General features: G+C 50.1%; 1 protein-coding gene across 2 annotated transcripts in view; it reads left to right on the top strand.

Annotated features, from left to right (window-relative positions):
• Nucleotides 1-13,099, top strand: part of CACNA1S (calcium voltage-gated channel subunit alpha1 S) — a 64,560-nt gene that overhangs the window by 19,072 nt on the left and 32,389 nt on the right. For both annotated transcript variants that reach the window (XM_084785740.1, XM_084785739.1), the window contains exons 6-13: nucleotides 731-936; nucleotides 2,179-2,282; nucleotides 3,823-3,968; nucleotides 4,734-4,815; nucleotides 6,409-6,569; nucleotides 9,792-10,017; nucleotides 10,834-11,041; nucleotides 11,998-12,118. In XM_084785740.1, coding sequence (XP_084641866.1) covers nucleotides 731-936; nucleotides 2,179-2,282; nucleotides 3,823-3,968; nucleotides 4,734-4,815; nucleotides 6,409-6,569; nucleotides 9,792-10,017; nucleotides 10,834-11,041; nucleotides 11,998-12,118 — 1,254 coding nt within the window. The remainder of the gene's footprint in view (nucleotides 1-730; nucleotides 937-2,178; nucleotides 2,283-3,822; nucleotides 3,969-4,733; nucleotides 4,816-6,408; nucleotides 6,570-9,791; nucleotides 10,018-10,833; nucleotides 11,042-11,997; nucleotides 12,119-13,099) is intronic.

Here is a 13,099-nt window from a genome sequence, read left to right as displayed (position 1 = left end):
TGAAGGTAGCTTTGAGGAGGCAGATGACTCAGAAGGCTCTCTGGCTCTTGCCCTTAGCCTCAGGAACTCGGAGTTCCTGGAAACTTCTGAGCATGGCCTACACTAGGGTCCCCAGGGCGAAAGAGGACTTCAGTGTCTGGGGACATAGGTGGGTAAAGCGCTCACTATACAAGCCCGAGGACCTGAAGGAGACACTTGATGTTAACCTTTGGCCTTTCCACACACTTGTAGTAGTGCATACACACAGCAATGGGGAGGGGGAGAGGGAGGAAGGGGGAGAGAGGGGAGTTTTAGAGAAAATAAGACTTCCTTGGAGGGACACAGAAGGGTACAATCTGAAGCCTGGTAGCAGCTTCCCTAGACTTGCACAGCTCAGCCAGGTGCCGGGGGAACAGCTCCCAGCCTCCCCAGACTGAACCTCAGGTCCGAACATGGGAGCCCCTGTCCCTAGTGAACCCCAGCAGGAAAATGCCACCGTTTCAATCTCAGAAGGTACAAAGGCCCCTCTGGTCGCTCCTGCAATATAAGTTGAGCATCAAGGCGCAGTTCATCTTAGGAGTAGTCCTTCCAAAGTTGTTTTAGTTCTTCTAAAAGATAACGGCTGCCACCAGGAGGTGCCAGCTGCCAGTCTTGGCTCTCAGATCTGTTACTGTGCTCTTCCCAGTGGTCCCTGGCCAGCTTGCCTCCAGTCACTGTCCACTTGTCTAATGCTACTGCCTTCTGCCTCCAGACATCGTGGCTACAGTGGAGAACGAGAAGCCATCACCCTGTGCTAGAACTGGCTCCGGACGCCCCTGCACCATCAATGGCAGCGAGTGCCGAGGAGGCTGGCCTGGACCCAACCATGGCATCACCCACTTTGACAACTTTGGCTTCTCTATGCTCACCGTGTACCAATGCATCTCTATGGAAGGGTGGACCGATGTCCTCTACTGGGTGGGTCTGGGCCTCTGAACCATCCCACTCTTCTAAAGGCTTATCAGGGGGCAGGAAGGGGAGGGCTTATAAGCCCTGCCCCAGAAGTCAGCCTCTGCCCAGTGCCAGTGGTTCTGTCTCGCCCTACCTGGACATACATACAGGAGTATGGCCTTTGTCTCGTGCCGAGATATTGCCTGGTATTCCCTGGGGCGGGTCCCTTGGTACAAGGTCTGCAAGATCCCAGAAGCGGGTGAGGGGTGGATACTAGGAATTCCATGAGTTCTGGTCTCAGTGCCTGAATTTTCTCTAGAAAGTCAGGGACTCTTTTCCAGTGTCCTGTGTCTTGGACATTCAAGGGATGAGAAGCCAGTTAGGTCTTTGTCTTTGCCCTTGGGCAAGAGGCTTTCTTAGGTAAATACCACTATGTACCAGTCTCTTCATCTATAAAGAAATACCACTTACACCATAGAGCTAGAGGGAAACTAAAAGGATTGTAGCATTGTTGGTGTATAATAATCTTTGCAGAAACCTTCTTATTAGAGCAAATTCTTTGTAAGGTTTTTTTTTTTTAGCTCTACTGCATTTATTATTTCATGCTCCAACAACAAACAACATCACTCCCATGTTACAGATAAGGAAACTGAGGCTCAGAGAGATCATCTAACTGTGTTAGTGAGCCTCATGAGCAGCCGAGCCAAGAACTGAGCTCTCCCCCTCCTGGCTCCAATCCAGAACTCTCAAGAACAATGTGGCACAGCCTGCGTGTGTTGGGGAAGGGGGTTGTAAAACTGCCAAACGCTTTGCAAATATAAAAGATTAGTATGAACATTTCTCGAAGCCTTCCATTAGGGAAGCAGATGATTAAACATGTCAAAGGGATGTCACACATGCTATTTCACCTCCGCTACAAGTCTAGGAGGAGAACACTACCATCCTCACACTAGATAGATGGGGAAACGCTAAGAGATGTCAGGACACTTGGCTAGGGTCCCAGAGGATTGTCACTCTGGAAAGATTTGGCTGTAAAGAAACAGAGATGCCCTTGACTAGATGAGTGGTGCCTAGCCTGGGCCAGGTGCACAGTCAGCAAGGGGTCCTTTGAGAAGAACTTTCAGCCTAGATCTTGGGTCCCTGGGCTAGAAAAGATCTTCTCTTCAGGCCCAAATGGCTACTTTCCTCACTGAATCTGGGCAGACAGAATCGGAGACAGGAATTATCCTTCCAGTCAGAGCACTGGACTCACACTTTTGTCTGGACCAGGTCAACGATGCCATCGGGAATGAGTGGCCCTGGATCTATTTTGTCACCCTCATTCTGCTGGGCTCATTCTTCATCCTCAACCTGGTGCTGGGTGTCCTGAGCGGGTAAGGAAGGTCGGCAGCCACTGCCAGTGGAGGGGAGGAAGGAACGGTCCCCACTCTCAGCTCCTCTTTCAGCCCCGCATCCTTCAAGCTTGCACATCTTTCCCTTCAAGCCTTCTCCCATCCTTCCTCCCTTCTGTCCTCCAGCATCAGCACCCCTGTGTGAGCCTGTGGGTCCTAGACTCCAGGACCCGGATGTGTGTGAGCACAGAGAGCACATGTCATCCCTGTGTCACTGCCTGTGTCATCCTTGTATCGCTTACCACTTACTGGCTGTGGGACCCTGTCTGATTCTCTAGCCTCTTGGTGCCACACTGTCCACACCTGTCAAATAGTAATTTCAGGACCTGTTTCCTAGGGTTGTCATGAAAGTTAAATGAGTTTAAAGTACTTAGAACAGAGTCCAGCACATACAAACCCCCATCGCTAATGAGTGCTGTTCTTAGCAGAGAGGCTCTTCTGGCATCCACTTTAGCTACAGCGATGGGGTTAGGCCCCCCGACAGCAGAAGCTTCTCCCAGGGCAGCCCCCCGGAGATAGAACTTGGGAGCCTGTGATGTCAGTTAGGGGAGACACATCTTTACTTTCTGTTGCATTAACAGAAGTGTTTCCTTTAATAATGGATGCGGGCAGCTAACCACAGTGGCATTAGCAGTGACCGTGGGTTCGCCTAATGGAAATCATGTCACATGTCAGTTGCTGCACTCCTGTTTACAGTCATCTTTGCTTGTGAAACGGCGATAGTCGTTAGACCTGCAACAGGGCCCCTGTAGCTAATGAAGATTCACCTGCCTTCCTCTGTTGGCGTTTGCTCTACTTCTGAGACTACATTTCAGTTTGATCAGTTCCTTCGTAATTCTAGGTTCTTATTTTGTGCACTTTGCAACATTAGCCTGAGGAGCAATCTGTGGGTGGGCTTCATTGTACCTCCAAAAACATCATACAGAAAGTGGTCAAGAGCTGGACACCACCCTGCCAGGGTGAGGTGGCTGTCCTGCAGGTAGACCACTCCTGACCCCTGGGTTAAATCAGTGCTAACAACTGAGCTGGTATTGGGACGGGATATGCTGATTCTGCTTGGTGGCCTCGTGCTGCCCTCTACTTGTCTCAGGATGCCTTGCACCCTCCCCCTAATTGGGCCCTTTGATTCCGGGTGAAAACCCCTTGTGTCCAAGAGAATTTTCTCAGACCTCAAGTCTGTAATCATAGATCATCTTAGAATAGTTTAAAAGGTCAAGATGTATGGCAAATTTGGAATAACATTGGAATAATGGAATTCCTGTCAACCCCTGACACCCAAGGATAACCCCAAGGAAAAAATGAGATGGACTGGGAAGGAGCCAGAGGTCTATAAAACTGTTTGAAGGTGTGTCTGGAGGTGGGGCTGGGCAAAAAGGAGAGAGGGTTCCTGTCCCACAGACAGTGCCCCGGGCCAGAAAAGGACACGTCTAGATGCAGGAGTGTCACCTGGGCCCAGAGAGCTCTGTGGGCTGTGCCTTTTTTTCCCTCTTCTCCCTCCTACTTCCTTGGTTTTGTTTTTTAGAGAATTCACCAAGGAGCGAGAGAAGGCCAAGTCCAGGGGAACCTTCCAGAAGCTCCGGGAGAAGCAACAGCTGGAGGAGGATCTTCGTGGATACATGAGCTGGATCACACAGGGCGAAGTCATGGATGTGGAGGACTTGAGAGAAGGTTGGGGCTCAGAGTCATGGCCAATACCCCCCTGCCTGCCTGACGCATATCAGTTCCCCCCAGTCACTCCCTGGGGAGGGCAATCCCAACGTAGCCCCCCAAAGCCTGGCTGTTACAGGAAGGGCTGTTACTGCTATGTCAGAACGGCATGACCAAAAGCAACTTGGGGAGCAAAGGGTTTATTTTCACTCACAGTTCCATGACACAGAGGCCATGGAGGGGTGCTGCTTACAGGTCTGCTCGGTCTAGCTTTTCCTAGAACCCAGAACCAGCAGTCCAGGGATGGCCCCACCTGCCGTGGCCTCTGTGCCTTCCCACATCAACCACTAACTAAGAAATACTCCACAAGCTTGCCTATAGCTCAGTGCTATGGTGGCATTTTCTCCCTTGGAGTCCCCTCCTCTCCGATGACTCTATCCTATGTCGCACTAACATAAAATCAGCCACCACAGCCCACTGAGAAGGCATAATGTTTGCCTTCAGCGGATGACGATTTGTATAAAGCCTTACACCTCAAGATGATTGACCCCAAGTGTGTCCTGGCTCTTCTCAAATCATCCTGCAGCCTGCGCATGGTGGCTCCATGCCCTGTAGATGGGCCCCTCCAGTTCACAAGAATCTGGGTCACAGGACATCACAGTGGGAGCCAGACCCACCAAGAGCCCACAGTCACGGGTGTCCTACCCAACAATGGCTAACCAAACGTGTTTGTTCTCGAGGGACCCTGAAAACTGCTAACTACAGCAACATCTACCCTGACCCTAGGCAAGCTGTCTTTGGATGAAGGGGGCTCGGACACAGAGAGCTTATATGAAATCGAAGGCTTAACCAAAATCATCCAGTTCATGTGAGTACCTGCCCTGGGATGTGGGGCCAGAGCCCAGTTACCTCTCCTCATGGCACTTTGCTGAGTCCTTAGAAAGGCCTTGCTGAGAGAACAGGGCCAATTCTCACTCTAAGGACTCAGCAGTGGCTAGATGCCCAAGGAGTGTACGATCAAAGAGGACCCTGAGTAGATGACTTATGTATACACTGTTCTGTGTGAAACAGGAGCCCCTGGAGACAGCAAGAACATTTGGCTATACCCTCTGAGGGGGTGGGAGCTTGCAAGAGGGAAGGTGTAGGAAGGAGGTGGCCCTAAGGAGTCAGTGACAAGAGGACACTCCAAGCTCTTATCTTTGTTTTGGGAGGAAGCCTCTGTCCTTTTTCAAATTCATGCATAATAACAACTTTTTAAAGATTAAAGAGAAAAGCAGCAAAGAAAAGACGAAGGTCCCTGCTGCCCTTCAAAGAAGTAACCATGGTAACAGATATGTATTCTCCTAAGATCCTTTCTGTGCTTTCATCTTGCATGCACGCACACACACACACAAGCACACTCACACAGAGACACTCACACACATACCAGAATATTCTTGTTTTGCTTTTTATGCATAATAGTTTTATTTATGTTAAATACTGTCATGATATAGACTAAAGTAGTGCCTTGTACATAGGCGATATTGAAGACTATTTGTTGAGTAAATGAATATATCCTATCGTGTGACTTTTTCCCTTAAACTTTTCTGTTGAGGTCAATTTTCATATTTGTGTGTATTATGTACATACATGAAAACATACACCTTTAAATGTATTTATTTGTTTGCTTTATATGTATGGGTGTTTTTCCTGTATGCATGTCTGTGCACCACGTGCACAGCTGGTGCCTGCAGAAGAAAGCATCAGATCCCCTGACACTGGAGTTACAGGTGGTTGTGAGACACCACATGGGTGCTGGGGACTGAACTGGAATCTGGATTCTCTGGAAGAGCAGCCAGATCGCTTACATTCTGAGCCATTTCTCCAGCACCTCCCCCGCCTCATACACACACATCTTTTTTTCAAAACAACTTTGGCTATAAATATCTCAAGGTATAGACGTTCCATTTTATATCTAACCCATTTCTCCTGGTACAGTTTGCACCATTCTGGGCAGAATTCTAGAAGTAGAATTGTTGGGTCAAAGGGAGATGAGCCTGAACTTTAGTAAATGCCATGAGGTCACTCACCAAAAGAGATGTGCTATGAAAACACCTTTCCCACACACCCATCTGGAAATCGTCTTTGAGTTAGTAAACTTTCCTTTAAAAATGAATAGAATTGGCACCACAGTGTTCTTTAGTGGAAATTAAAATGCATGGTGTTCCTGGTCTATGTCTACATCAGATGCCATGCTAAGCGTTTTGCTTGCACTCTCTCATTTAATTGCCTGGGAGATCAGCATTGTTATCATTCTCATTTGGAAGGCAGAACTTTACTAACAAGAAGCCAAGTTGTTTAATCTGGTCCAGCTCCATGGCCCATGCCCTTCTTTCTTCTTGTGTGCCCGAGGAGGAGAGTGAGTGATGAGATGCCGTGGCTGGAGTGTGGTTGAGAGCAACAGATCCCTATTTTCCCACAGTCGGCACTGGAGACAGTGGAACCGCGTCTTCCGCTGGAAGTGCCACGACCTCGTGAAGTCCAAGGTCTTCTATTGGCTGGTCATCCTCATCGTTGCCCTCAACACCCTGTCTATTGCCTCAGAGCACCACAACCAGCCACTCTGGCTGACCCACTTGCAAGGTGAGTCAGAGGGACTGAAGGCAGGAATGAGCACTGGGGTGTGAAGCTTGCACCTGCCAAGGGTGTGCAGAACGCAACAAGACTGATGTCATCGCCTTCTAGAAACTGTGTGCTGCTACTGGTGCCAGACCACTGGCCCAACCACTTCTTGTTACAGTGGGAGAATAGAGGCTTCAAAAGGCAAAATGGCATGCCCATCTTTTCACTCGTGGCACTGTTCTGACCTTGGGCAGTGGAGATGGTACAGAGGGACAATTTCCAGGTGCTTCCTCAGATATTTAGGCAAAGTATTCAATTATATATGAGACTGTCAATAATTGAGAGCTTCAAGTACTTCAAATCCTATAGTATATAGAAGTTAATATATAGTAATTAATATATAGTACTTTTTCATCAACTATGCAGTGAGTGTACTGCATGTAGGAGACAAAGAAGAACCTCAAATGGTCAATTCACTACTGGTTACTTTAAGGAGAATGCTTATCCATAGGACAAGCCAGATGTTAATTGCTTCCAGCCCAGGGAAGGCAATGAAAGAGAAAATATACGATGGTAAGAGAAAGGTTAAAAGAGGAGATGCTGATGCCCCGCAAATCTGAAGGGCAAAGAGATAAATCCCAGCTGGCCAAAGGTTGGTGGGGATCCTTACAAAAGATGTAATAAAGGAAAATGCTCAGAATAGCCTGATGAACTAAGGGAGCTCCAGAAGTCCCTATGTGCCAGACAACAAGAGCTGTTATGTGCCCATGGGGTCCTTGATTACTGTCATGATGCATTAGGAGTTCAACCTTTGGGTACAGGGAAGCCAGGGAAAATATAAGCATGAACACAGTGTGATCAGAGCCAAGGCTCTGAATGACCCAGTGTTGGTAGGAGATGTATGGGCCAGCCTCGTCCTTGCGGCGGATGTCCCACCGTCTGCAGAGCTCTGGACTGTGACCAAGAACCAGTCAAGAAAAAAAAAGAACCAGTTCCCACAGCTAAGTACACTTTCAGCTACAAACACCAATGCAGCATGGGTTGTAATGATATTTCAAGGAATGAGATATTGGTTATTTTTCTCATTGCGATGACAAGCACCTCAAGGACAGCTCGATTCTGGACCACCCTTAGAAGGATCCAGCCCAGTCTGACAGGAAAGGTGTGGAAACAGGAGTAGGAGCTGGATGTCCACATGGTGCCGACAGCCTGGAAGCAAGAACAGAGAGGAAGCAGAGCCATAAACCCCATGGCCCTCCCCCAGTGACCCACTTCCTTCAGTGGGGTTCCCCTTCTTAGAGATTTGACAGGCATCCAAAAACAATGCCACCAGATGAGGACGGAGAGTTCAAACACACGAACCTGTGGGGGACATTGCACACTTGGACTGTAACAAATGACAGGAAGGGCTCTGGGTGGCAAAGGTGGGGAGCTCATGAGCACAGTTGGTGGCAAAGGCGGGGAGCTCATGAGCACACTTGCAGAGACATTTTAGAACCAGATCTAAACCCTCAGGGCTGGCAACTGAGCTCTTCAAGCCTATGCAAGGGCGTGAGAGGTAAAAGTTTCAAAGAGAAAACAAGGCTGCAGTTCAGACGCGTGCACACACCCGTCTGCTCTCTCGTTTACTAGAGCCAGTCTTCTTGAGAGCCACTTGAATGTGCTACACATTATCACGTGGTGTTAGTAAGCCCATGTGAAGATGGATCACTACCCATCAAGAGGTGAATCTGGGGTTCCTAGACTGGGCAGGCAAATAGGTGGTGGTGGTTCCACTTTCTAAGATGGCAAAGACAGTCAGTTGCCAGGCAGTTTTGGCAGGTGTGGAACAATAGGCAAGATCCATGCCTGCGGTGCTGGACATAGTGAGTTGGAGGTGCCTTGGAGATATTCTAAGGGTGGTGTCAAAGAAGCTGGTGGAAAAATGGGTCTGGGTAGCAGTACAGAGGCTGGATCGCCACTGCAGAGCTAAAGACGGGAGTCCTTGGCGGGCGCAGCGTGGGATCTGTGGTTGTAGAGCATCACCCACGCGATGGTCAGGGGATAGCGTGTGTGGCTCAAGTCTAGCATCAGTGGCTTGGTAAAGGATGCGCGCAGCGGGCGTTAGGAGAATACAGGGAGGACAGGATGCAGGAAGAACGTGGTGTCACAGAAGCCAAGGTGGTAGTCGGAGAAGAGGATATTTGAAAGAGCAAGCAGATGATGAACAGAATTGTGGGATAAGCAAGTATATGAGAGTCCGTGTCTGCTGGATTTGGCAACGTGGAACTGACCTTAAAGGGAGCTGGATAAACAAACATGAAGAGACCATTTGAAAAGAAGAGGTAGCCAGGCGCGGTGGCGCATGCCTTTAATCCCAGCACTCGGGATGCAGAAGTAGGTGGGTCTCTGTGAGTTTGAGGCCAGCCTGGTCTACAGAGTGAGTCCAGGATAGCCAAGGCTACACAGAGAACCCCTGTCTAGAAAACAACAACAACAACAAAAGAGGTAAAATAGCTAAGAAAGACAAAAGATGCTATTAGTGGGCATCCCAGATGGCCCCAGGCAAAGCTCAGCTCACAAGAACAGTTTTATGAAGCTGTCCTCTGCCAGGAAAAGAGACTATACTTAGTGAGGAAGGACCAGCCAACCTTTATGAACTTACACAAGTTTCTTCTCGCTAAATATGGTGTTGATTAGCCTGCTGGAAAGACAGACTTTTGGTTCTTTTGTTGTTTGTTGTTTTTTGAGACAGGGTTTCTCTGTGTAGCCTTAGCTATCCTGGACTCGCTTTGTAGACCAGGCTGACCTCAACCTCACAGAGATCCTCCTGCCTCTGCCTCCCAAGTGCTGGGATTACAGGCTTTAGGTTCTTTTGATGGCCAAAATTCACCAGGTTTTCCTAGGGGTTTCAGTGTTGCTGTTTTACATTTATTTATTTGTGCGTGCGTGCGTGCGTGCGTGCGTGCATGCGTGCGTGCGTGCGTGTGTGTGTGTGTGTGTGTGTGTGTGTGTGTAGACCAGAGAACATCTCTGGTCTCTCCTACCGTATGGCTTCTGAAGATCAAACTCAGGTCATCGGGCTTAGCAGCAAGCACCTTTACCTACTGAGCCATCTAGCTGGCCCTTTCCTATGTCTTGAGCATTAAAAAGACTTAGTGCCTTGGGAAGGAAGGGAGTGTGCTGGCAGAGGCTCCTCTGGGACAGAGGCTTGGAGGAGGAAGAGGGGAGGAAGCGATGCTCAGGCCCCGCCCCCCTCTGCAGATGTCGCCAACCGCGTGCTGCTGGCCCTCTTCACCATCGAGATGCTGATGAAAATGTACGGCCTGGGCCTGCGCCAGTACTTCATGTCCATCTTCAACCGCTTCGACTGCTTTGTGGTGTGCAGCGGCATCCTGGAGATTCTGCTGGTGGAGTCGGGAGCCATGACGCCTCTGGGCATCTCTGTGCTCCGCTGCATCCGCCTCCTGAGGCTCTTCAAGATCACCAAGTGAGTGCAGGCAACTGGCCTGGTCCAGGCCTCTGCTCATCATCATCATCTCGCCATCATCTAGGTCAGGGGAGGGGGAAGGGAGGAGTGGGGAAGAGGAAGAAGGAGAAAAGAGAAGCCCCAGAAGATGGAAGGAAGAGACAGAAAGAAAGAAATGCAGTGGGGTGGGGGTGGTGGCGTGGAACCAAGGCAGAAAGGGCGATGGGGACATCAGACAAGGAGAGAGGAAAGGACTGACTTTATTTGTGCTCTCCCCCCCCCCTTTATAGGGATTTGTCAAGTCCCCAGTGGGTGCTTGCAACTGTAAACAGTGCCTTACGCACACCGTGTCTTTTGCTAACCCATTACCACCAACACAAAATTACAATGATAACAATCTTGTAACAATTTATGTGACTATGGTCTTTCTCTCTGAAAACATATCACAGCACTGCATTTATATAGGAGATGTGCTGCATTTATATAGGCTATGATGGGGTCCTCCACAGACTCTAGGCAACTGAAATCACAGATGAAGGGGTTCTCCTGTGCTCTCAAGTTTTTGCCCAGTCCTGGCAATGAGCACAGGTCTTTACTCTTACCACGTGCTGATAGTGAGGACGGAAGTTCGTCCTCGGCCCTGCTGAGGACTGTGGAGTGGGACCTGAGGTACATGTTCAGCAAGACGCATACGCCAGGAAGCCAGTGATTCCAACGCAGGAGGCCCTTTCCCCTTATGTCCCCAGTCCTGAGCCGTCGCTCTCAGCCCTCCAAAGCTTGGGAGCCCCGGTGAGAAGGGCCTTGCCCACTCCCCAGCTTGCTGCTTCGCTTCCTCAGGTACTGGACATCGCTGAGCAACCTGGTGGCCTCACTGCTCAACTCCATCCGCTCCATCGCCTCCCTGCTGCTGCTGCTCTTTCTGTTCATCATCATCTTTGCCCTGCTGGGCATGCAGCTCTTCGGAGGCAGATACGACTTCGAGGACACCGAAGTACGGCGCAGCAACTTTGACAACTTCCCCCAGGCCCTCATCAGTGTTTTCCAGGTAAGTGCTTTGTCTGTGAAGTCCAGGAGGTTCCAGGATCCTGCTTCCATGTCTGGGAAAGCACCACCTCCACCAGGAAGCCTTCTTTGACCTGCCGGCCTCCCACTTCCCATCACCGGCACGCTGGGCTATTGTAATGCTATAATACTTGTCTCTTTCTCTGAAGCTAATGATGCCTAGTCTGTCTGGTACCTTTTGGTCCCCGGTGCCTGGCAGAATGCTACAGCAGCTGATGGAATACTCGGGGTAGACCGGGAGTCAGAGGTGTGCTGCTCACAGGTCTAGGGCAAAGGCAGACAAGGTGAATGCTCCCTCTGCAAGCTGGGAATGACACCGGCATCCGAGACCCAGTTCTCACATTAGAGGCAAAGGGCTATCTGTTTATCAGAAGCCACTCAGGGGGGTCACGGCTGTGATTCAGAGAGTGACCTTCAGAGCCACGGGCTCCCAGAGGACATGGAAATGCTCCTTTCCATGTCACCAGTATCTCACAAGTCACCCCACCATGCCGTACCAGCGGGAGTGGTAGGGGACAATGAGTCAGTCCCAGAGACGGTTTCATGCTGCCTTTCTTCCTGGCTGGCCAGCGACGGTGCTTTCCAAGGGACTTCACAGAGTCACTATTTTTGGAAGCCTGGATAACAGAGGCCTGGCTGAGTGCGGTCCACTTCAGCCTGGGGATTAAGAACAAAGTGGTGGCCCCATGATCAAACTCCTTGGCCGTCTAGGGGCTTGATAAGACTTTTTCCAACCATCCCAGGCAGCCCTTCAGACTGTGCCCATCCCCTCCGCCCCCCAAGCCATTCACACCTTGATAACATTGTAGATGCCTGAAAGACAGGCAATGAGGACAGCAGGGAACGGTCACCTGGACCACCGTGGGGACTGGGAGAGTTGACAGGTGACAAAGACCTTGTGGACGATGCATCCTCCCATCTCATGCACCCTCCACCTAGGTCCTGACGGGTGAAGACTGGAACTCTGTGATGTACAACGGGATCATGGCCTACGGGGGCCCGACCTACCCCGGCGTGCTTGTGTGCATTTATTTCATCATCCTTTTCGTCTGTGGCAACTGTATCCACTTTGGGTCATGGTGCAAAGAAGAACATGGTGGGGGGGAGGGGCGCTTGGCTTAAAGTGGAGAATCGGGGCTCTCCTTGTGCCAGGCAGTCAGTCCCTCTGGCTCCCAGGCTCCGGGAGCCGGGCATGGGACATAGCGAATGTAACTGCAGCAACAGTGTAGTTCTTTCCACCAGAAAGGTTGGAGTGTAATGGGAGCAACTGGTTGTGAGGTTGGTGAAGCCGCAAGCAGCTGGGAAGAAGCCCAGGGCTTAGCAGAGAAACCATGGAGATGGTGAGGCAGCCTGGTCCAGAAGCTCGGAGGCAGGCAAGGAGGAGCCAAGGTGCCCTTCGACTAGAAAGAAGAAAGGTTTTATTTGGCTTATACTTCTATATCGTGGTCCATCCTTGACGGAAGTCAGGGCAGGAACTCAAGCAGGGATCTGGAATCAGGAACTGAGGCAGGGACCATGGAGGATGCTGTCTACTAGCTCTACTCCTCTGGCTTGTTCAGCCACCTTCTTTATATAATCCAGGACCACCTGTCCAGGGTGGGTTGAGGCCTCCTACATCAAATTAGCAGTTAAGAAAATTCCCCGTGCCGGGCGTGGTGGCGCACGCCTTTAATCCCAGCACTCGGGAGGCAGAGGCAGGTGGATCGCTGTGAGTTCGAGGCCAGCCTGGTCTACAAAGTGAGTCCAGGACAGCCCAGGCTAACACAGAGACCCTGTCTTGAAAAAAACAAACAAACAAACAAAAAAACAAAAAAACAAAAAAAAAAACAAAAAAGAAAATTCCCCGCAGTGATACCCAGAGGCAAGCCCAATGGAGGGGATTCCTAAGTGGAGGTTCCCTTTTCCCAGGTGGGCAAGCTGATAACCAAAGCTAACACAAAGCTATGATCAGGGATCAATCTGAGCACTGGGACCAGGAAGATTAAGTTAGGATAGGCCCAAAGGTGAGATAAGCAGACAAGAGAGTGAAGCAGATGGGCAG

This window comes from Acomys minous, assembly GCF_964271855.1.
Source record: "Acomys minous genome assembly, chromosome: 1".
NCBI classification, from domain to species: Eukaryota; Metazoa; Chordata; class Mammalia; order Rodentia; family Muridae; genus Acomys; species Acomys minous.
This window is presented reverse-complemented; position numbering and strand designations above follow the sequence as displayed.